The sequence below is a fragment of the Mastomys coucha genome, unplaced genomic scaffold, assembly GCF_008632895.1.
Source record: "Mastomys coucha isolate ucsf_1 unplaced genomic scaffold, UCSF_Mcou_1 pScaffold23, whole genome shotgun sequence".
Lineage (NCBI taxonomy): Eukaryota > Metazoa > Chordata > Mammalia > Rodentia > Muridae > Mastomys > Mastomys coucha.
This window is the reverse complement of record NW_022196906.1, coordinates 65,880,025-65,904,212: the sequence shown is the minus strand read 5'-3', so window position 1 is coordinate 65,904,212 and position 24,188 is coordinate 65,880,025. Positions and strand designations below refer to the sequence as shown.

The following is a 24,188-nucleotide window of genomic DNA, read 5'->3' as shown; positions in this document are numbered from 1 at the left end:
TAAGTGAGTAAAGCTACTGGGAAATGCCCAGCAGCAGGAACCCTGATGGTGAGCTCAGGGCTTGTGAATGCACGTAACGGATTCCTTTGAGGTTTCTTTCTGAAATCTGAAGTTCCACATATGCCTGTATTTTATGTGCTGCAGAAAACTGTAAACACACGAGTTTTAAGTAGTGTCAGAGCACAAGTTTGTTTGTTTAACCTTAATATATTCTATAAAATACCCTCTCAGACTTCTGCTCAGTCACGTAAGAACACACCCCCGCCAAAACTCCCAGCTAAGAAGTAAAGACAAAAATGGGCTCAGTGGGACAGACTCACAAACACAAACAGTCCCGAGGTGTACACAATATAAATGCTTTATTGCTAGCATGAGGTTTCTTTTGAAGTAAATTAAAAGTCATAAATCTTCATTTTCACATTCTATACTGTGGGTTGAAGGGAGCTAGCTGGTTAATCCTGTGTTCACATGGGTACACTGTAGGAAAAACAGGGCGCCTGCTGGAAGGACTCAAAGCCAGTGTCAGGGCTCTGTCTGCCGAGTGCGTTGTCCTCATTTGTCAGTAACAGTACAGAGAGCTTGCTTAAAAACATCGTGGACAGGCAGGTTATAAATAGAAAACTGAAAACTGGTTTGGTTAGAAAGCAGAAAACCATTAAATAGAGAAGGCTATAGATACATGACCATATTCTATACCTAGGTTGTGTTTGGCATTTTTAAATAAATGGTATTCACCCAGGTTAGAGACTGGCTTCAATTTGGCAGCTCGGGAGAGAAAGGAAGGAAGCCAGTGCTGCCCACACCAAATGGGGTTCATGGGAAGGCAGAGGGAGGGGTGGGGCTGGAGAGAAGGAGAGTCAGGCTTGCTTCACACCTCCCTCTCTGCAGGCTGAAGTTCACTTGTTGTGAGGCAAGAGTGGTGAATGGATGGGGGGAGGGGGGCACAGGGTATGACGGAGGAGGCTGGGTGAACCGTGGCAGTCTTGGCACACTGGTGCTCTGCAATAGAGAAGGGAATCATCAGGCTGGCCCACACTTTTCAAATGCATTGACAGCAGATTTCAGGCAGGTGATCTAGGCACAGTGAGCCAGGATAGCCATAGCATTGAAACAGCAGGCGCTGGCCCAGTGGGGACAAGGATGCAGAAGAGGCTGTGGTCCTGACTCCAGGAGTAACTCACTTCTCAAGACTTGTCAGCCAGCCTTGGAAACAGTCAGTTTTGCAAGGTCTCTGGCATCATCAGCTTCCTGAGTCTACCTGGGCTGTTTTAGTTGGTCCTAAGATGAACTTTGGGAAATATCTCACTCATCAACGAAAACAAGGACTGTGGTTCTTTATTTATTCTAGAATAATCAAGAATCACACACACACACACACACACACACACACACACACAAATGGAGAAGGGAAGGGAATGGGAAGGAATGGAAAGGAGAGAGGGAGAGGGAATGGGGAAGGGTGGGAGGAAGGGAGACTCAGGGTGACAGAGAGACTCTGGCTCTCTAAACCATGCAGTAAGTTCAGGAACTGTAAACTACATTTGCTAACCTGTGACCTCCATCACCATCTTAGGACATCTATGCCAGCGCCTCTCAACCTTCCTAATGCTGTGACCCTTTAATACACACAGTTCCTCATAAAGATTCTTTAACATAGTTGTAGTGACCCTAATCATAAAGGCATTCTTGTTCCTACTTCATAACTGTAACTCTGCTACTCTCATGAATCTCAATGTAAATATCTGTGTTTTCCAATGGTCTCAGGTGACCCCTATGAAAGGGTCATGAGATACCTCCCCAACTAATTGTGGGTCATGACCCACAGGTTGAGAACCACTCACTGATCTACGCGCGCGCGCGCGCGCGCGCACACACACACACACACACACACACCAAACTGCAGCAAACTCAGAAGCTGCAAATGACACAAGATAATCTCCAACCTCCTCATCCACATCTTCTTTTTGCTATGTTATTTATGGAAGTCGGCAAAGAACTACACTACATCCCCACACTTAGGACATCTGCAGTGTACCAGCTCCTGGCATTTTTAGTTTGCCCTGGCTCTAACTAAAACCATTTCATGTTTTGCTTTGAAGAAATGGATAACATGAAATGGTAATTTGGCTGCAAAACCTTGGAAAATTGTTCCCGGCCCAAACATCTGCCCTAAATGAGCTCAGCTGAGGTCTCCCTGGAAGAGGGAGGAGTGAGGACTGGGCAGGAACTGGAAGGAGGAAAATGAAGACAGTGCCAAGACAACCTTTCCTCTAGGAAAGCTCTGTGACAAAGGCATCGATTGCTGCAGCTCCCTTACTGCATCCCACGCCCCTCACAGCAACACTGGCTGCGTCAAGTGCTCCCCTACTGCTGCCATGCCCCCAGTATTTGGTATCATGAAGGTGATTCCTTCCATAGTGTCTCTAAACCCTACCATGCTGGCCTGGGTCAAAGGTGCTGAGATCTGCCTGCTATGTCATCAAGCCAATATTTAGAGAAAGGCTGGGCTCAACTCTGAAGAGCTGGGCTCTACAAAGAAAGCAGGGACTCAGCAGTGCCTTCACCTTCAGCCTCGGCCTCTTAGGAGTTCTTCTGGGGGATCTTCACCGTCACCGTCTTTACTTCTGAATACTCCCGTAAGCCAAACTCACCCCTGAAACAAATAATGAGCAGATTCAGACATTGATGTTCCAGGGGATTGTGCCTGAGCTGTGGTGGTACCCTTGAGAGGGTGAAGCTGTCAACTATGAGCAAGTCATGGGGCTCTACAGTTCTGTTGTGAGTTCTACTGTCTCTATTGGAAGGTGGGCCACTCAGAATTGTGTCTGTATGTGAAAGATGAGTGAGAAAGCTGTCTTCTGCACCAGTGGGCCACAGATGACACAGTTCCTACAGCTGGATTGTATGAGTAATACCTAGAGCAATGGCCCATTCTTTTCCTTTTGGGATCCCATGGCCCTACACACAGCTCCAACAGCATTGCCAGTAGCTCCTCTGGGTACCACACCCAAGTTGACAAGGGCCTCCTGGGATACAACAGTCAACAAAGTAAGCTCTGCAAGCACATTGTCACTGTCTGGGCCATTCAAGATGAGTAAACTGGGTCTCATTAGGCCATATTCTCACTGACTCTATCTAACCCCTGGGTGTCTATTACCAGCTTACTCTAGATTTCTCTGGATTTTTTCCTGTCCTAAGGCAATTCAGAATGTGTTTCCTCATCAGGACATGTTGTGCCTGCTAGTGGCTGTGAGGTCACTCACTGCCTTCCATTTCCTCATGCATGCACTTGGGCAGACCCTGAAGCATACTGTCTTGGAGACTATGATCTCGAAGCTGTGAGAAATACAGAGGGAGGCATCTATACAATCAGAAACATGTCACTATGGCTGCATTTAACTGTGCCCATTGGCTCCTACCATGTTTGTATATGTGAAGCCATGGGTAGCCTTACTATTTGGAGGGTCCTTGCCCATTCTCTGGCAGGAATATAGATACATAGACTGGTTGGAGGCAAAGGAGGTATCTTAAATCTATAGTCAAAGGGCTGCCATGTGCCCAGAGTATCAAGGAGGGCTGGTGAGAGGCCTCAGAGTTGGGTAACAGGGGCATCATGGGGCAGAAACAGAATCCTGGAGTCAGTGGACAGGCAAACAATGGCTCTTCTAACAGCTGTCTGATAGCCACTGGGCTATCCTTCTCCTCTTGGTGTCCTGTCACCTCCCTTGTGGCAGTTCCTGAGCCCCAGCATACATATACGGTTACCACCCAAGGAACATGACTACACTGTGGGCTTTGACCCTCCCCACACCAAAATTTCTGTTTCTGTAGGTCTGGGGTGGGATGAAGAAGGGCAGAGGTGGTCATTCTGCCCACTCTTTGAGAAGACTCTTCAAGGGACTCTAAACAATTTATAGTTTAGATTCTTCAGCAACTTCACCATATTAAGGTCTTTCTCTCAAATATTTGCACTACAGTTCAAGTCTGTGGGACTTCTAGATGCATAGTTAACAAGACAGACCCTCGCTGCTCAAGAGACAGGCCCTTCCTGGAGCACCTCCACCTGGGCGCCCACTGCTGTCACTGCACATTGCCACAGGGCACAGAGACCTCGAGAAGCTCCGGCCTGCTTCTCAGCAGACTAAGTCACTGAGGTGAAGAAATGGGAAATGTTAGATTTTTAGTGGCACCCAGAAAACCATTTTAGGAATCCTTGGATTTCTGTTTGGTGTGTATTTCCTGTGCTTCTATTGGGCTTGGTGCAACAATTTTCTGAATGAGGTCCCCACAGCAGCTGCACCAGCATCATTCCAGAGGCTTATTAGAACATGAAGATCCTGGGCTCTAGCCCAGATCTACTCAACCAGTCTCTGACAGTGGGTCCTAACATGAGCATATTTCACAATCCCAACCCCTCAGACCATAGATGCCTTCTGATCACACACATGCTGTGTGCATGCATGCACATATGCACATGTGTGTGTCTGTGTGTGTGTGTGTGTGTGTGTGTGTGTGTGTGTGTGTGTGTGTGAATATGATTTGAGAAGCTTGGTTGCACAGCATCTCAACACTGTTCTCACTCTTGCAGTCCTAATCCTTGTTGTCTAAGATGTTACTGTCCATAGCTCTCTCCATCCCTTTAGTTCAGCATGATGTTGTAGCTTGTATTTCCCTGCCTTTCATGCAGAGACTGAAATGAGGCAGGAACAGAAGGACAGACAGTGGATGGAAGCTTTTGGTCAGGCACTGATGAGCACTCCTCTAGCCTCTGACCTGGGCACAAGGGGGAGGGCACATCAGATAATATGTAGCGGGCAGCCCTCTTGCAGCTTCAGGGAGAAACTGAGGCTGGGTAGTCAGCCTTCCTTGGAGCTTGTTTCTGGAAGGGTGCCTTCTCTGCACCATGTGGGTGTGGAGATGGAGGCTCTGGGATGCTAGGCAAAGAAGCCTTCCAAAGGGAAGGTTAAGTAGGTTTTCTGGAGCCTATCACATTAGATGGAAGGCAGAGCAGGTTCTTGAACTTAAAGTATTTCCAGTACTCATTAAAACAGAGACAACATGTTTTGGGAGCAAGTGGAGACTGAGAACTAGGTTATTTCCATTGCAGCGTCTTCAACTGTGGCCAGTAGGAATTTGTGTAGCGAACAGCATCATGAAAAGGTTGGCAACAGTGAGGGGTTTCTGCATACTCAGTGACCAAAGAGTAATTCAAAATCAAATCTATAACCTATCTGTGGTATTTCAGGCTTTGCTTGTCTGTGTCACATCTGTGGCTTCATGTGTGACTGCTTGGTCTGAACACAAAACATGCACTTAATAATGTGCATGCCATCATGTTCTCTACCAACTTGACATCTCCACTCAGGTTCAGACTGCTGTTATGAGGCCAGGATTGTGCTATGAAACACATGCATATTGGGCAGACAAGTTTCCTTATAGAAACACAATTTTTTATTATGGAAAATAAAGGCTTTTAGTATTTCCTCTCCCCTTCCTCAGCCTGTAAGTGGCAAGTGAGTACATCATTAGACTGTATTGTTAGAATGCTTGATTTTAAAATTTGCTACTGGAGTTTGGTAAACATTTGTCAAATAAATTTTGACTTTGGATTAGGATATAATTTCAAATAATTTCTGAGATGGCACTAAACATGCTCCTGCTACTTGGCAGTCCATATTTATGTAGAGCAGTGCTCTCAGCTCTGAAAGTGTTGAAGATGCTCTTTGTCCTATAGCATCAAATATCCAGGAAATTTAGTCCTTTCTATGAAAATAGACAAGCGTGCCAAGCTCATTAATATGCAAAGTGTCATTATCTTTTAACAAATAGTATAATTATATATTCCAAATAATTATTTTATAAGATATTTCTTTATGATTATCAGGAAATACTTGGATTATATACTTATTTAGCATACCTACATACTGAGGGTTTCAAATTTTTCTGAGGCAAAAGGGATCACAAATAGAAAAAAGGTTGAGAAACCTTGACTCAGGTGAAATGCAATCAGTCTCATCAGAGTACCATCCATCACTATTTTGTAACTGCAGGGGGAGGGCCATATCACCAACATGCCTCTATGTAGAGAGAAACTGCTCTTCAGGTTTTCTTGGCCATTGTTATATATGGTTTCACAGAGCTAAACTGTGCCCCCAAACAACTTCCTGGCAAAGGGACATTTCTTCTGGGGAGAGACCAGACTCGCGTATCATCAAAAGTCTGAATCCATCAGAGCCTGCTTCTGATGAGCATGGGCAGGGGAGCATGGGATGGGACTCCATTACCCACAGGCAGTTATTACAAGCTTACTTTATACTGGTGAGTCACCGTGTTAATGATCTGTAGCAAAACAATGAATGAGGAGAGTGTTCCCAGGACCAGTGACTGTCCGGACACTTCAGAGAGACTGGGGAGGACAGCCACAGAGGCAGGAAATGAGAGAGCAAGTGGAATGCAGCCTCAGGAGTGGGGGCAGAGAGTTAGGGCCATATGCGAGCCGAGAGGTCCTGTGTGCAGGAAGGCTTTAGGCAGCGGACAGAGTAGAAGCTCCGGTGAGAACAGAGTTCCAGGTGGGTTCCAGTGCTGGCTGGAAGACAAGTGTGGAGAGCAAGGCCAGGTGCATGGGAGGGTAGAAGAGCTGGTGCCATGGCTGGGAGGGAGGAACACGGCTATACTTTGGGAAGTAATGTCCCTTAAGGAACTTAAGGAGAGCCACCCTCCCAGCAGCCTTCTCTCTGATCACAACTGGCAGCTTCTTTCTCTGAAGGCTTTCCAGGCACCACTCCTACCCATGTATCTACTTAATCCTAACACACCCACAAAGCAACACTCCTAGGCAGGTACTAGAACTATTTCTAGCTTGGGAACGTGCCAGCACCTTTTTAATATTTCCCACAAGAGAAGGACACCAAAGCTTAGGAAGACTGAATGTTAGAGAGCTAGGAAGCAGCAGAGCCAAGATCTGCATCTAAGCAACATGACTTTAACAAACGACTCTTAGCCTCGGAGCTGTTCCACACAGACAGTTCACTGCCGAGAGGCTAGAAGGCACCAACTGCAGTCTGGGAAGCCTGTGGATCCCCTCTTCATGTTTAATGGGGTCCCTGCACATCCCACAGACAGCATCCCTACCTTTACCAGAGTGCTTCTGCTCACGGCTCCCCACTACTATCTTGCTTTGCCCTCCAAGCTCAAAAGAATATTCTCTACCTCTCCCCTCCTTAGTAGGCCAATCCAAAGCCCTGTACAAGACACGGTGAACACTGCCCAGACTGTCACCACCATCTCCCTCATTCCTGAGCTTCTCCTTCACTTAGAGAGTCTCTCCTGGGGACCCTCGGGTCCCTGCAGTGTTGTACATTTCACTTAGCCAACAGCAGTCTAAGAGCCCTAATGTGCTGCAGTTCCCACAGACCAAGACCAGTGCTTTGCTGTGCATGTTTAGATTGTGAACCAACTCTTTGCTTTTAGAAAGTCATTCAGTAATGGTGGGAGGAAGGGGTATGGATAGTGTTCTTTCTTGTGAGCCACAGGATTTGGAAAATAGAGCCACTCCTTTCAACAGAGAGATAGCTGGACTTTTAAATAAGGGTGTCAGATGAGGGAGCCCCAGGCTACGACTCATTCAGTGAATGTCACTCAAAACCAATCAATTTATACTGAAGTCTGCATTGAGTCTCTTGTCTAGTTTACTTCTGCTATGGCCCTGTTTTTACAGGTCACCAGCATCTCAGGACAAGTGTGCTAGTTTTGAAGCCTGTTCAGAAGAATCTCTGTTCTTGGCCCCTAAGCTTCCATGGCTGATTGTCATAAGACATCTATCTATTAGACTTGAAGGTCAGACCTGACACATCCTAGCTGTGAGATGGGATAAGTTTTGAGCACTCTACTGCTGAGCTCTTTTAGCTGGGTCATCTGCATGTTAAGGGAAGTACATCTATATCACTGCAGAAATCAGCTAGGATAATGTGAGGAAAGCAGTTAGCACAAAGCCAGATAAAGAGCAGCTAACAGCTACTTAGCTGAAGGCAGCTGCCGAGGTCCAGCTATTTGTGTCACCCCAACATGTGTATGTTGGAACCCACTGCACGAGGTGATAGTATTAACAAGCGGGCCAGGCCATTGGGAACTGATTAAGTCATGAGGGCTCCACCCTAACAAATGGGATCAGAGCCCTCCTAGGATAGGCTCCAGCATACTTCCTTTCCTCTGAACCTCATGAAGACATGGTAAGTGCCATCTGTGAGAAATGAGCCCTTCCCAGACACCAAATCTACCAGCACCTTGACCTTGGACATAGTTCCCAGAACCATGAGCAGTAAGTTCCTAATGCTTACACTGCCAGAAGAAGGTTGTGTTGTAGTGGCCCAAGTGACTAAAGTAACACCCGCTACTGTTAATACAGAGCTCTTCTATTCATCTTCTCCACTAGGCTCTGCCAAGACAACTATATGCTAAGCACCTTAGCCTTCAAAACTTTCCTCAGTTCCCAATAAACTTCCCTAGAAGGCCTTGAGATGTGTTCAGTTGATATCCTCAGCAGACTCCCCATGCCCATGTTCTAATCCCACAGTTCCCAACTTTAGAGGATCTACTGGGATGAGCAGGTGATACAAACAAAAGACCTGGATGGGCACAAAAGGAATGGGAACCAGGAGTTTAGCCCCGTGTAGGTACAGAAGTCATGGGAATCTGGCCAGCTGTGGATCAGAGCTCTACCGATCTTGTTCTGGAGGATGAAAGTAAACAAGCCGTCCAGGCTTTACACAAACTCTCATGCTTTAGAGCACCAACCTGAGGGTTCCAAACTTGTAATGACACAGTGAAGGATATGGGCCCTGGCGTGGCAGTTACTGAGTGCCAGCCCTGAAAACTGCAGTAGTGTGTGTCCCTGGGCTGGGGTCTTTTCTGCCCTCACCAGACAACATGGAGCTTTCCCTCTCTATTTACAGGATGAAGCTGAATCATGGATCTGTTTTCTCTGCCCACTGCGAGTATGAGGGAGCTGCATCTTGCTCACTTTAGTACCAAGTGATATTCAGCTTACATGAGTTTATGTTCAGTAAAATGTTAGATTAAGCTCGGTATGGTAGCTCACACCTGTAATCTCAGCCCTCAGGAGGCACAGGCTGGAGAATTACTGTAAGTCTGAGGTTAGCTGTACTACAAAGTTCCAGGTATTTCTAAGTGACAGAATGAGACCTTGTCCCAGCAGCATAAACAAAGCTTGTGAATGGAGGCGTGGAGGTGATGTAAACTGTTTTGTCAGCACCCTCTGTGCTGACACAACCCATCCATGCAGACACCAGAATCTCTGACACTTACATTTCTCTCCCATTTCCAGACATCTTGAACCCCCCAAAGGGGCTCTGGGCATTTAAGGCATTGTAACAATTGATCCTAAAAGAAGAAAATAACACTGTTAATATGAATCTTACCTCACAGAAATAATCCAACTGCTGTATTTCTTTAAGAAACTTTTCTTTTAAAGTAAAAAATTCATAATAATTGATTTTTCTGGCCTTGTTAATGAGAGCTTTCTCAGACTGAGGTCTGACTGCCATCTGTTTCCCCATCTTTGCAGAGGACCCTTATCTGTTACCCTGGCCCCTGAGAACTGTAACCCCTGCCATAGTTTTCATGTTGTTTGTCCCTCAAGGGCTAACATATTGACAAGCTTTGTCCCCAGGGTTGTGATGCTGGAGAAAGGGGGAACTGTTAAAGGTGGAACCTAGTGGGGGCTCCTTTTTCCCTGGGGGAGCTACCCTAGAAGCAAGGGATTAAGGTAATTCCTACAAGAGCAAGGTACTCTTAAGAGCAAGCCCCACCTCTAAATCTTGCTCTTGGGTTTCTCTCTGGCCATGTGACCTCTTCTTCCACTACCATTTGCCATGAGGTAACATGGCCAAGAAAGGCCCTGCAGGAGTCTAACCATGCTCACTGGACTAACTGCCTCCCCTCTCTGAAATAAAGTTAGTATTTAGTGACTGTACTGGAGCACAAACTAACACAGGCTTCCTTACATCACCAGTGGATATAAGTCTTACCAAACTGTCCCAGCTTGCATTGCAGAGGACACCATGAGAGCCTTGTTGATGTCATTAGTGAAGACAGCTGCTACAAGGCCAAAGTCTGAGTTATTGGCTCTTTCTATAACTTCATCCATAGTCTTGAACCTCAAAATTTCCTGAACAGGACCAAAGATCTGCAACAAATAGTATATGCAAAGATGAAAAGTATTAAAACTTGATCACTGTCCAAATGCTCTGAACACCCGAGGAAAGGTGTGGCTTCCTTGGGAACAGAGTGGTACCTCCTCCTTGGCAATCCGCATGTCGTCAGTGACGTTGGAGAACACGGTGGGCTCGATGAAGAACCCCTTCCTTCCCAGTCCTTTGCCTCCACACTCCAGCTTGGCGCCCTCAGCCACACCACTCTGGATGAGCTCCAGGATTTTGTTGTATTGTTTCTTATCAATCTACAGGGGAAATACAGACATTCTCATGAACCCCTTTGTGTGATTTTCTTCCCTAAATCTCACTGTATCCAGTCAAATCAGATGAAACTGATACTGCCTACTACATTTTGAACAACGAAAAAGTGGAAATTTTATATGGTTGCACTTCACAGAGGAGGAATCCAATGAGCTCTGATGACTGCCTAACCTGAAATACCAGGTCAAGACTTTTAAAACTTATCGGAATGCTAGAGGCCTGGCTTAATGATTACTCACAGTGTCCATAAAGAATACTTATACTTCTTTATATATTCTTATAAAGGATACTTCTATTCAGATGAGTAATTAACTACCATATACTAACATTAAAAAGACAAAAACAATGAATTGCACACAGCCTCTCTCAGTAGCACTGCGGTAAGTTACTGTTGGGTTTATCTTTAGAGGAATTCCTGCTTTGCCTTTTTAGAGAAGTGAATTAGACTTCCTAAGGGCAAGATCCCTGGTTGAAAAAAAAAGCCAATACTGAAGTTGTCATTCAGTCATTATGGTGAATGACGTAAGAAACTATATTCACCCAGGTTTTCTTAGCTAGAATATCAATCTTCTCACCAGAGGTTCCCAAGCTGAGAAGTGGTTTCCTTTGCTAGAAAATTCATGTCTAGTGACCCAGATGAGAGCTGGTTCAGATAAACCCCTGCAAATTCTGACCCCGACTAGATTAAAAATCACAGGTTTGGGAACCTATCCTGATGGTTATAGATATTCCAGCATACTCAAGTGTGCAGCCTGGCTGCTTAGGAGGCACACTTTTGATGTCTCCATCGCAGGCACACTTTTGATGTCTCCATCGCACTACGGTACAACACAGTCAGAGTAAGAGCTTCCTTCTACTCAGCCAACCTTCCATTCCTGCGTGCTATAGACTACTGAAAGGAGCAGAGAGAATTGTGGGCAGTTGGTAGGGAGCAAAAAAGTCTGAGAAGATGTCCACTTTCCTGATCTGAGTATCTGACAAGTGGCTAGGAGGCTGGGGGTGGGGCTACATTATTAAAATCCACCCTGCTATGCCCAGAGATCTTTTTGCTTAATTCACCCCTCAAGTTTAAAATATATCTTATGTAATTCAATCTGATTCCATAGCTCTTTGGAGGTTATGTTTCATATAAAGAGAGGCAATACCTATGAAATGAAAGTGCCTGCATTTTCAACTATGAAGATAAGGAGGCGGCTGAAAGCAGAAGAGATTGTTTCACTAGGTCCTATTAGCACACAGTGTGCTAGCCAACCCAGATTAAATTACACAAGGGTAATTCTTTTGGTTTCTTACCTGAGGACCCTGCTCAGTAGTGGGATCAAAGGGGCTCCCCACAATGCGCCTCTTGGCCCTTTCCACACTTCTTTTCACAAATTCCTCATAGATGGATTCCTCCACAAAGATGCGAGACCCTGCGGTGCAGCACTGGCCTTGGTTGAAGAACACACCCTGGTGAGCCTGCTCCACAGCGTAGTCCACTACAAGAGGAAGCATCCATGTTCTCAACACAGCCTTCCCTGTGGCCTGGCTTGCCTAGGGAGCCACCTTCCTTTCCACTCCAAAGGCCCAGATGCGATGCCCTGCCCATCATGGCCTATGCCAGTGAGTAGCCCTGGGCTGAGGACATAATTTAGCTGTGTTTGAACAAGATAATACTTGCTATGTGAACTTGAACAAGCTCATATCATTAAGCCTCTTTCTTGTTTCTGCAAACAGAAGGACCAGCCCTCATCACTTATAACAGAAAATTTAAATTTCACTATACAAAAAACCCAGGATGATAAATGAGTCTTCCACATGATCAGGAAATGTAATAGAGATGAACAAAGCCACCCGAGTTGACTCTTAGCATGCATATCAGAGCTTACCAAACCTTTCCAGTTTTAAGGAAAATCAGAAATCAGAGTTTTAATGTAATCTTTTAAGCTGAGGATAATAAATGGAAAGGTAAACATATATTCTATACATTTGACTAGGGGGCTGCCCAAATGTATATAATAGGACTTGTTGTCAACTGGATCTTACATGTTTACTTATAATTTTGGTGATTAAACTATAACAGCAGTGATTCTTTGCAGATACTACATCTCCTCTAAATATGGAATTATTCAACAGCAGTGTGATAATTCTTTCCCCACCTATCTGACGTCTTACAGTTCTAGATAATATTGATCAATCTGTGTGCTGTTAGCTAGAAGACAGACTGAATAACTAGTATAATAGCACACTGCCTACTCCTCAAGAGAAGCGGTGCGAGATCTCTGACTTTTTTGAGATTTACTTTTTATTATTTTTTAATTATATATGGGTGTTTCTGTCTGCATGCAGGTGCACTGAAGATTGAGCTGTGAGCCACCTGACATAGATGCTAGGGATGGAACTCAGGGCCACTGAAGAGCAGCACATGTTATCTCTCTAGCCCCAAGATCTCTAATCTTGACAAGGAAGCTAAAGGTGAACTCAGCAAACCCCAAGGTTGGACACGGTCCAACCAGTCCGCCTTCTCTCTCTTAACTTCTCCCATTTAGAACTGAGGAAGAGTGCTGCCTGAAACGTGTGAGGAAGAAAAAGAAGGACTGAAGGGTTTAGCAACTTTGCTCTGGAGAGGTTTTCAAGATAAGAGCACACAGACTAGGAGGTCTTCTTCTTGGAGTGTTTCCTAGGTTACCAATCTGTGTTTCTGTAAGGTTTGTCCCACCCAAAGTTTCAGGAGCAAGGGAAAGAAGCTAGCATGAATAAGCAGAGAAGCTGGCATGGGTTTGGGAAAATGTAGCCAGTGGACTGGAAGCAGCGTTTACTTTTGATGACTGACCAGACACTAGACCTAATTGAGAAGTTTCAGATTTCTTGAATCTAGGCAGGGACTATTTGAGGTGCCAGAGTCATAGAATATTGCTCTTTCCAATACATGTTAATGACCAAACCTTCATCTTTTCTACCTCATTCTATAACATCACAGAGTCAAAATGGCCCTAAACTGTTCAGTGGTTGACTAGGTGTTCTTTCTCCTATATTAAATGATTTTCTCCTCAGAATATTGGGGTGCCCTTTACTTCAAAGATACTACTCTGGATAGTCTGTGACATACAGAGAGGACATACAGAAGAGGAAGGTGAAGGGTAGCATTCTGGGACATGTGAGAGATCTGTGGGCCACTTACAGTCAGCATCTGCAAAAATAATATTAGGGCTTTTCCCTCCAAGTTCCAGGGTTACTCTCTTCAAATTACTTCTTCCAGCTGCTTCTTGGATAAGCTTTCCAACCTGAAAGGAAGGGAATGCAAAGAGGGTTGGCACATCTTGTACTGTTGCAGTCAGCAGTCTGAGCCAGCTCCAGGAACAACAGGACATGGTAGGTAATTGATGCTAAAGGCAAAATAATCCCAAGGGACAACTTTTATGGTCAACTTAGGAGGACAAAACATAGGCAGCATTCACAGTTGAAGGCCCATGCTGAAGAGCATGGGAAGAATGCTTTCCTTTCATCATGGAAGGTATGGGCTAGAAGATTTTGTTGGAGACAAATCAGGGTTAGGGTTAGCAACACATGGCTAAAGGTTTCACCATCACATTATGGCTTTTTCCTTGGAGCTCTAGCTTCTGGGGGTAAAAGGCCAATTGACGGGACTGGAGAGATGGCTCAGAGGTTAAGAGTACCGACTGCTCTTCCAGAGGTCCTGAGTTCAATTCCCAGCAAACACATGGTGGCTCACAACCATCTGTAATGGGATCCAATGCCCACTCCTGGTATGTCTGAAGACAGTGACAGGGTACTCACATACATAAAAATAAGTAAATACATCTTTTTTTTTTTTTTTTTTTTAAAAAAGGCCAATTGACCCTGCCTGAAAGCTACCATATCAAAACAAAAAGCTGTTCATTTACCTCCAAAATTACCTTTGCCTCTGCTCTGGGCTAGAGTTAAAGTGCTCTAGATACTTGGGAGTGATACCTAGTGTGACATTGTAAATGCTTATTCATCTAGAATTCTAGTGACCAAGAGGCAGTTTAAAAAAAAAAACCAAAAAACTTTACACTTGACACTAATGATGAAATTGGATGTGCTGAATGGAAACAGGCATGTGCCACGGAGAGGCTCTACTCAAGAAAGAACATGCTGCCTCAGGGGCGGAGGATGCTTTCAGAAGACTGAAGCTGCCAGACCCCTCAGTGTCTGCCTAAGCAGGGGTGACACTCTCTGGAGACGGCCCACTCCCACTCATTGATGCCAGCAAGAGTATAAAGGCCATGTCCAGCACAAGACCTCTCTGCAATGCCATATGTGCCCCACCATGCCCAATGCGGGTGGCTAAGCTGTCAAGTTTGTGCTATGACTCATCTTCCCTTTGGCAGAGGTTCCCCGATGGATCTCTGTGCAAAAGCTACACCTCGGTGATGGCCAAAGAGGATCCAGCTGTAAAATGGGGTATTACACTGGAGAACACAGGTCACTTCATGGAAAAGGCTGAGCTGTCATGTAGCCTACACAGCAGGTTGGTCCTGTGCTGAGGAATGTCACTTGTATGGCGTTCTACTGATAAATAAAACTTTTAGAAAGCTCTGGTGTTTTAGCCACTTTACTGAGACTTTGTAGCAGGATAGTGAATTCTTAGGCAGTGGAGAGATGTCGTTAAGAGAAAAGGCTCCCAGCTAGACTACCCAGAGTTTTCATTGCCTTTATGCTCAACTGACTGAGGGATCTTGAGAAATTTAGTAAGCTTTCTGAGCTTTGGTTCCCTCCTCTGTAAATGGAGGTAAAGAATACTATGTGCATCAGATTTTAGATGTGCCGAGATACAGTGACCCAGCCTAGAACACTGTAAGTGCCTATACATCCTAACTATATTCAGGGCTGAGTAGCAAGGAGGGCCTGTCCTTACAAGTTTAATGCAGACACAGATAGCCAGGTGTCTGTAAGAGTAGGAGCCACCAGACTTTCCAATGCAGGTCTCTCCAGATGACCCTCTGAGGAGTCCCCGAAGCCTTGGCCATTTGTGACTGCTTACTCTTGTGCTTGGGTCTCCATGTTCTTTGTTATTTCTGTGGGCACATTCTACAGTCTTGGGAGATAGATAACTGAATTGTTATATTAGTTGTTTTCAGAGAAGGGATAGCTCTGAAATACATAGAATCAGTTTCTTGCTTTGCGTAAAAATGTTTCTCATCAAGGTGTAGAAAATGCTAAAATCAGGTCCTGAATATCGAAACACCGACTTTGGTTCACTAGCCAAAGTTTTCCTTTGCTGTCCTAGCTTAGATCTCTTCTACCTCTATACAAACAAGGAAGATGGGCTCAGTAAACGGCATGCTTCTAGACAAGCAAGCATGTTCTCACTCTCCTCTGAGAAGAAAACACACAGACACAAAGCAGTCTCTAGTCCTATGGTGGGATGGACAACAGTGTGAAGTAGAAGTTCTGACTAGAACCTGAGACACCAGGAACAAGGAGAACCCATCTATGGGCAGTTCATGAACTAGCCACTCTTAGACTCCAGGCCAGCACCTCTGAGGAGTCCCTGAAGACTTGGCCTCCTGTGACTGCTTACTCTTGTGAGGAATTTCAATGTGCTTGGGTCTCCATTCTAAAGTCCTGAGAGATAAATAACTGAATTGTTACAGAAGACAGTTACTGGAATTCATGAACATGCCACTTATGGTGTAAGTCTAGGGCAGACATTTACATGTCCTAACTCATTTATGCTATGCACAAACCACCTGCAGGATGTATTTTCTCATTCTAGAGAACAACACATTTAAGAATCAGAAGCTAATGAACATTAATTACCAGGTTACCTAGCTGGTCAGTAGCAGGTTGACTGTAGGTCCAAGCTTGAGGGGCTCACCCAAGCCTCTCTACTTTGTCCTCTGTTTTGCCCCCTTTTCTATGCTGCCAAAGGATACAGTGTGTGCAGATTCTCCTCTGTCCTCTATGGACAGTGCCCATCCATGGAACAAAAGGGAGCTCACTCAGTGTGTCTGATGTGGGGCACGCTGGCCCAGAAAGTACTGTGCTTGTGAGGTACTATGTCCCATGAGCACCCATGGGAGGTTATGCCTGATCTTTACTTCTACAGAGTCCCAGAGTAGACTGAGCAGGAGGAGCAGGCTGCTGCTGAGAGGCTGTGACAGAGGAGGAATTGCAGAGAGAACGGACTGCTCAGCCTGAGGTGGCTGACTGGTCTGATGGTGTGCAGGTGCCCTCTGTGCCCATGCAGCAGTTCCCCACAGAAGACTGGAGTGCACGGCCAGCCACTGAGGATTGGTCAGCAGCTCCCACAGCGCGGGCCACCAAATGGGTTAGAGCCACCATTGAGTGGTCCTGAGCTCCTCTGCAGACACATGAGCAGAGGGGGCAAAGGTGGGAGGAAAATAAAGTTCCTAAAAGCTGAAAAAAAAAAAAAAAAAAAAAAAAAAAAAAAAAAGAACGCAGTGTGTGTCACAAACCACCAAATCTTACCATTATATCACAAACTGATGGAAAGGAGAAACAGCAGCTCCTGCATTTAAGAAAGAAGCTGCATCAAGGAGAAGCCATGGATCTTACACTGAGCAAGAGGCTGAATAAATAAATGCCCAGGGCAGGTGAAGAAAGTACCAGCTCAGCTGGTACTGCTTTTCTCTAAGCTCCACGCCCTGACACTCATCAGGGATGAATGGACCATCAGGCTGTTTTGTGAGGTGTCAGGTTTTGCCATTAGGTACACTGTCCAGTGATTTTCATGGCTACAGTAACTGTACAGTCCATGTTCATCAGAGAATATTTTTTCCAGGGCCGGCCTTTCCTTAGAAACCAAGATTATTTATGATAAATACTGCAGGGCAAATATGAGATGAATAATGCCTTCTCTCTCTGTCTGTAGACAAAGTTGTAGCTCAGCCCTCAAGAGAGAGAGATTTGGTAGCAATGAGAGGAGCACTTCCATCTGGAGTGATCTCAGAACAGAACAATTCTAAAAATCCACCTGCTCCCAGACCTCCAGCATCCAGCGTCTTCTCAGAGCTCTCCTCAGAGCTCTCCTCTCTGCCAGGAGCAAGGCTGGCTTAGTCACTCGCCAACAAGGAACTTGCAGCTAGAAAGACTCCTATGTCAACCTAGAAGGTGTCCAACAAGTGTGGCTGGCTCTGCAGTGCACTTTTAAAAAGCTGGGTCTAATTTAGTACTAGACCCAAATAGGTTCTAATTTAATATTAGATGCAAATAGATTAAAGCACAGAGGTACTTTAACATTTACAGAGTTCTTCACTAAAACCAACACAGTCAGTGCAAGGGTGCAAAAATCTTTATTAATTGCATGGTCAGGCATCATATGCCTGCCTACCCATGATATTTAGCTTAATGACCAAATGCTCTCCCACAAATAATACTGCCAACCCATGAATCTTCCCTGGATCAGAGAGTGAGAGGTTAAGTGATCCCAAACAGGAAGTGTTCCTTACTACTATCACCACAAAGGGAAAACAATGAATGCAACCCCAAAGAAGGGGAAAGTGGTGTGATTAAAGTCAGACTCCAGGGAGAACCTGTGCTAATCTATCTGCAAACCATGCCAACCAAGCGAAAGCATTGCATACACAATTCCTTAGGAAGGTGTCAGACCAAACCTATGGGATTAGAAAGTCTAAGAAAGAGTGATTGAAAACATAAGACAAATATCCCTGAGGTTAACTACCTTCTTAGGGTGGAGAGTTTGGGTATGGTTCTCTACTCTATACCCTTTCTTACTTGTCCAGAAGGTGGGAAGTGCATGGTGGATAAGAGAGTCTTAAGGGTCAAGATAATGGGCAAACTATATGAAAGCCATCCTCATTTGAATGAAATAGGCAATGTGCAGATGAAAAGAGAATACTCAGAGTTTGGGAAATGAAGTCTTGTATAATAGCATAAATAGAAGTCATGAGAACCTGGCTTCAGTTCACCATCTTTTGCAATGTGAAAAGGTTTCACAGCACACTCTTACCACTCCCCATGCCACTCTGGAATGATATGCCTGGCTAAGTAGAATGGTATGCAGGTCTGTGGAGCAGTTTGGTTCCTAAGGATCAGAAGTCTTAGGCTTCTGATGGCCCATACTTTCAAAGCCAGCACTCAAGAAGCAGAGGCAAGTGCCAGGCGGTGGTGGTACATGCCTTTAATCCTAGCACTTGGGAGGCAGAGGCAGGCAGATTTCTGAGTTTGAGGCTAGCCTGGTCTACAGAGAGTCCCAGGACAGCCAGGGCTATACAGAGAAACCCTGTCTCAAAAAACAAAACAAAACAAAACAAAACCAAAAACAAAACAAAACAAACAAACAAACAAAGAAAAACAAGAAGCAGAGGCACAAGGATCTTTGAGTTTAAAACCAGTCTGGTCTATATAGCTAGTTCTGGACCAGCTAGAGTTACAAGGTGAGACTGCCTTAACAGAAAAGAAGAGAAGCGAAGAGGGGAGGGGGAGGAGAGGGGAGGAGAGGAGAGGAGAGGAGAGGGGAGGGGAGGAGAGGAAGAGAGAAACCTCCTGGGCACCATAAAGTGGCCCTGCTCCTAACAGACTGCAGTTTGTTCAGTTTGGAACTGCTCCTTCACTTCCCCTGGTTTCAGCTTCTTCAACTGAAGAATGAAAGCTCAGCTAGCCCAAGCAGCAAGTTCACCCCTTAGCGCTCTGGTTAACTGGAGTTGAAAGGAAGGATGGGACTCCTGGGGCTGTACTCAGAGACTGTTTTTCTTGCTATAAGGAGCAGAAGTAGCACTTCCCAAGAGCACCACAGCTGCTCGGAGCAGCCCAAAAGCAGGTCTGTTTTGAGTTTCTCCACCCAGCACTCTTTATGAAAGAGTAAGCGATGGTGTCCTATCACATTGTTTCCTAAGGCCGCACTCCCTGCGGAGACTCCAGCTCTATCTCTGTACCCTAAGCAGGCACGGGTGGTGAGTGGGGGTTCCCACACACATGTGAAACTGGGCTAATTCTCAGCAGGATTGCTGGCACAGACCAACTCTGCCTCCCATCCTTGTTTGAATAGACTTCAAGATTGATACGAGGAGTGGAGAGCCGCAGCACTCCAGAATCCTGTTCACAGCAAAGGGAAGGTAATTTGGCTCTCAACAAAGAAAATAATTTGTTATCCAGAACAACAACAACAAAAGAACACAAAAGGCCTTTTCAAGGCCATTTTTATACAAGGTGTCTGCTCTCTATAATTTCTGAAGTTGGATAAGATTTTTCATGAATTATTTACCTTAATATAAGTAGGTCCCTTCTCAGAGGTAAGGTGACTTTTAAAATGGAACAGACCTGTACGAAAGATCTCAGCCCACTTTCTGAAGATGCCAACTTTCTCTAGCATGTGTTCATTTCTTAAACTGAACCCTAGTCTCCGAACCTGCTTCTCCTCCTCCCTCTAAGTTCTCAGGGCTGCACTTCCTGGTTCTAGATGAGACAGAAATAGGAATGGAAAAAACAACAACAACAACAACAAAACAAAACAAACAAACAAAAAACACCAAGTGGGCATTTTTGTCCTGAAATACCAAGGACAAACCATATTAATCTGTTTTAGCCGGAAGGAAACAACCCAGGCACCTTTCCCATGGTAACAGCAATTTCAAAGCACTGTCTGCAAAAGGCAGATTATGGAAATCAATACAACCATGAATCTGTTTCTGCCCTTTGTTCCCACGATCCTCACTACTACCCATCTACCACCAGAGCCCCCACAAAACCACATGCTCTTCCTGGAACATCCTCTGGGGCTTTGAACAAACTGCTTCATTTGCCTGGCAAGGCTTTCCTCCCTTGGCTTACTTGATAAACTCCTTGCAGATCTCCCTCTGGGCACCTCCTCTGAGAAGTGAGCTTTCTCTCCCACCCTTCCCACAGAGCTTGGCTCCTTCTCCTCCCACCCGCTGTGCTTTGCCCATAATTCTCACCCCTACTCGCTTACCAGCTGTGGATCTTCCTCACCAGACTGAAATTGTCAGTCCAGGGGTGTTCTTCCCCCCAACTCTGTGTGTGTGTGTGTGTGTGTGTGTATAATTTTCAGTCACATTTGCTGAGTCAGTAAGCCTAGCTATTCCTGAGGACTCTGGAAGTGAGGGCAACAGAGGTGAGAGACTGGGAAGCCCATCCCTGTTGAGCTTGCAGCCAACATGGTCTTGGGTACTCCTCTTTCTGATCTTCCTGATCTTCTAGCCTCACCTGTCATGCGGGGGATGGCTGCACAACTGGAGTACTGACTGTACCTGGGAAGCTGAGGTACTCACAGCCTTTTCTGTGTCTGTGTTCTACCTCAAGAGTGTACATAGCCCAGGCTTGAGGGCACATAGCTGTGGCTATTTTTCAAATGATCCGAAGAGTATTCAAATGTACTACTTCCACTAAGAACCATGGGATCAGGCTAGAGACATAGCTCAGTGGCAGTAACATTTGCAAAGCCCCAGGTTCAATTCCCAGAACTGCAAAAGAACTTGGGAGAGGGTTGTCAAAAACAAAGCAAGCCAAAACCCATCTTGAAGGACAGCTTTGTCTGCTGTCATGGCTCCATTTAACGTTAACTGTTCACTCAGTGCCACTTATACACTGTTTGTCTTCACGCACATTATTTTGATCTTCACAGCAATTACGAGAGGCAAGAGCTATTGCTCCATTTTATAGATGGAAGAAAATGGGACTCAAAAGAGGTTTCGAAATGACCTAGTGGCTGGTACCCACGAAGTGACAGAGCATGGATTGGACCTAGAATGCCCACTGGGAGCTTCGAGCTCTTGCCGCCATTCCTCTCTGTGGTGAGTCCTCTTCTCTAGGTGTGCTGTGATTAGGATCCCTCTGCTATCTAAGAGTCTGACAATTATGCACGGGATCATATGATCAACTTAGTCTAATCACCTGGCTGCTCCACTTTGCCATCTTTTTTTTCAAATAAGAAAAACTCAAGGTCTGACTTCTTTTTTTTTTTTTTTTTTTAAGATATTTTCTTTATTTGCATGTAAATTTCTCCATTCCCAGTTTCCCCTCCAAAAAACAAAGAAACAAACAAAAACAACCAAAACAAACCCCTGTTGCCTCCCACTTCCCCATGCCTGCCACCCCGCCCTCTCCCACTTTCTGGCCCTGGCATTCCCCTACACTGGGGCATAGAACTTTGACAGGGCCAAGCTCCTCTCCTCCTATTGATGATTGAATTTGCAATCCTCTACTATACACATGCTGCCTGAACAATCAGAAGGTCTGACTTCTTACTTTACTTTAATAGGAAGAAGTTTGATTTACTCAAATCAGAAAGAAGCACATCCCACCATCTAGCTGAGCCAAAGGGACAGGCTTCTTAGGACCTGGTCATACAGCCTCAGCGTGGGGAGAGCCTACAGCGGGATCCTCCTCACTTTAGCAAATGAGAGAGGAAACCAGAGTACCCCAGCCAGACAAGGCAGAACCACACTTCCTCTTCTTCCTTCACATTCATGACTTAAGAATTTTAAAAAGAAAAGCTAAAAAATTAAAAACCTGTACATTTGAACATTTTGTCATATCAAACTGTTTTTTTTTTTTCATTAAAAATCCTTTGATTCACTACAGGATTGCATACAACCTTAGGAAAAGGCCTCTTTGCTGCTTTAAAAAAAAAAAGCTAAAACTGCCCCAAACCACAAACTATCTACAAGGGCTGAGGGGAGCAGGAGAAGAGAGCTGACCTGGTTCACCACTCCAGCAGCAGGAATGGGTCTGCATCATAGGACAGGACAGTCACCCCACTTGGGAAATGAAAGGAGAGCCCCACTGCGTGAATTAGCATCCGTGGTAACACAGCTGCTAGCTACAAACACTGGCTTGGCACAGATCAATCTGGACTCTCCTGGAGTTTGCTTTGATGGTCTCCCTACTATCTTGTTGACTAATGATGAAATCATGGTTTGTTAATCTAACTGAATGAAAAAAAAATACATTATATCAAGCAAAATGCAAACTGTCTTCCCATACTTTGTTGAAGATGTTTATTGACTCTGTGTTTATAAGAAGCCTTTCATATTCACTTATTAAATATTTACACGTATTGCTTATGTATTTAGCTGCATAAAGAGAAGCTGATCCTATCTTTAATCTGAGTACTGTTTGCTTTCTAAAGGCTATTGCTGAAGTAAAATGGAAGGCAGCCACTTCAACTAAACTTCTTATTCCAGACCATTGCAGATGTTTTGTAATGTGTCAATAGGTTCCTTCTCCCTGGAGCAATCCTAACAGAAGCCATGATCAAATCTACTTTTAAGTGATCTTTTAAGTGATGTTTGATCTATAAGATTCTATGATTTCCAAGTAATCAAAAAAAGTTAAAAAGAATAGATGGATGAATAAATACCAGGCAGAGGATGATGAGGAGGATGTGATAGTGTGGTCTATCTGTGAGCATCCTCCACTTGCTCACTATCACTGTGAATAGTCACAACCTTATTTTCATGTTCTAGATAAGGTCCTTTGACATTCGCCACCAATGTAATTTCAGATAGAAAACATGACACTTCAAAAGCCACAGAACTGGCTCCCCTCTGAACAAATGTAAGCCTCCCTTGAGAAATACCAAATATATACTCCACTGGAAAAAGTTAGCTGAACATTGCACACTAGAGTATGGTTCTCACTATGGCACATGTCCTTACCAGCCAAGCATGTTATGGGTCTCCTTCTACCTGATTCTCTTTCCCAACCTCTCCTGGCTTCCTCCCTGTCTTAGTGTTCTATTACTGTGAAGAGACACTATGACCAAGGCAACTTTTATACAAGAATTCAATTGGTGCTGGCTGACAGTGTCAGAGGCTTAGTCCATTATTATCAAAGCAGTGAGCATAGCAGCATACATGGCACTGGAGCAGTAGCTAAGAGCTGCAGCCTGATCCATAAGCAGAGAGAGAGAGAGAGAGAGAGAGAGAGAGAGAGAGACTAGCATGGGCTTTTGATATCTTAGAGCCTGTCTCCAGTGATACACCGCCTTCAACAAGGCTGTGCCCCAATCCTTCTAATCCTTTCAAACAATCCCACTCTCTAGAGACTAAGCATTCAAATCTATGTGCTTATGGGCACCATCTTAGTCAAATCACCACACTCCCCTCTATCTCTCTTTCCCATAGACTGTCTCTACCTTTAAAGAATGAGCGCTTAGTTGTTGTATTTTCTCCTGTTTTAATATAGCTGTTGCCATCAAAACCATGTGGTATTGGTGAATGAAAACACAGATAAGTAAAACAGAACAATCTTGAAAGAACCAAACAAATATGGACACTCATGCTTGAGAAAGACACAGAGTAATCCAGTGGAGGGGGCATCTTTTAAAGAAGTGATGACAACTACAGTCATTCATATTAATAAGAGAGAACTCCAATCTTTGCCTCATAACAACACAAGAATTAACTCAAAGTGCATATACTTAAATGTAAAACCAAGCCAAAAATGCCCACAGGGAGAGATAGGAGGCCATCTTTGAGTTCTTAAGGCAGACAAAGGTCTCTTAGCAATAATGTCAAAAGCTTGATCTATAAAATAAAATATTGCTGGACTGGACCTCCTCAAACCTAAGAACAACTGTTCTTCTCTAAACTACTATTAAGGCGATTAGAGAGACCACAGGCTGGAGTTAAGATCTGCAAAGTATTAAGACTTATACCAGGCCAGGCATGGTGGCACACGCCTTTAATCCCAGCACTTGGGAGGCAGAGGCAGGCAGATTTCTGAGTT

General features: G+C 44.8%; 1 protein-coding gene across 1 annotated transcript in view; it reads right to left on the bottom strand.

The window, feature by feature from the left end:
• Positions 1–335: 335 nt before the first annotated feature.
• Aldh1a2 (aldehyde dehydrogenase 1 family member A2) overlaps positions 336–24,188 on the bottom strand; it is a 78,637-nt gene continuing 54,784 nt past the window's right edge. Inside the window, exons 8-14 of the mRNA XM_031344587.1 lie at positions 13,654–13,756; positions 11,787–11,971; positions 10,313–10,477; positions 10,047–10,204; positions 9,325–9,399; positions 2,565–2,653; positions 336–999 (exon numbers count right to left, since the gene is read on the bottom strand). Of these exons, the coding sequence (XP_031200447.1) occupies positions 2,581–2,653; positions 9,325–9,399; positions 10,047–10,204; positions 10,313–10,477; positions 11,787–11,971; positions 13,654–13,756 (759 nt within the window). The 3' untranslated portion in view covers positions 336–999; positions 2,565–2,580. The remainder of the gene's footprint in view (positions 1,000–2,564; positions 2,654–9,324; positions 9,400–10,046; positions 10,205–10,312; positions 10,478–11,786; positions 11,972–13,653; positions 13,757–24,188) is intronic.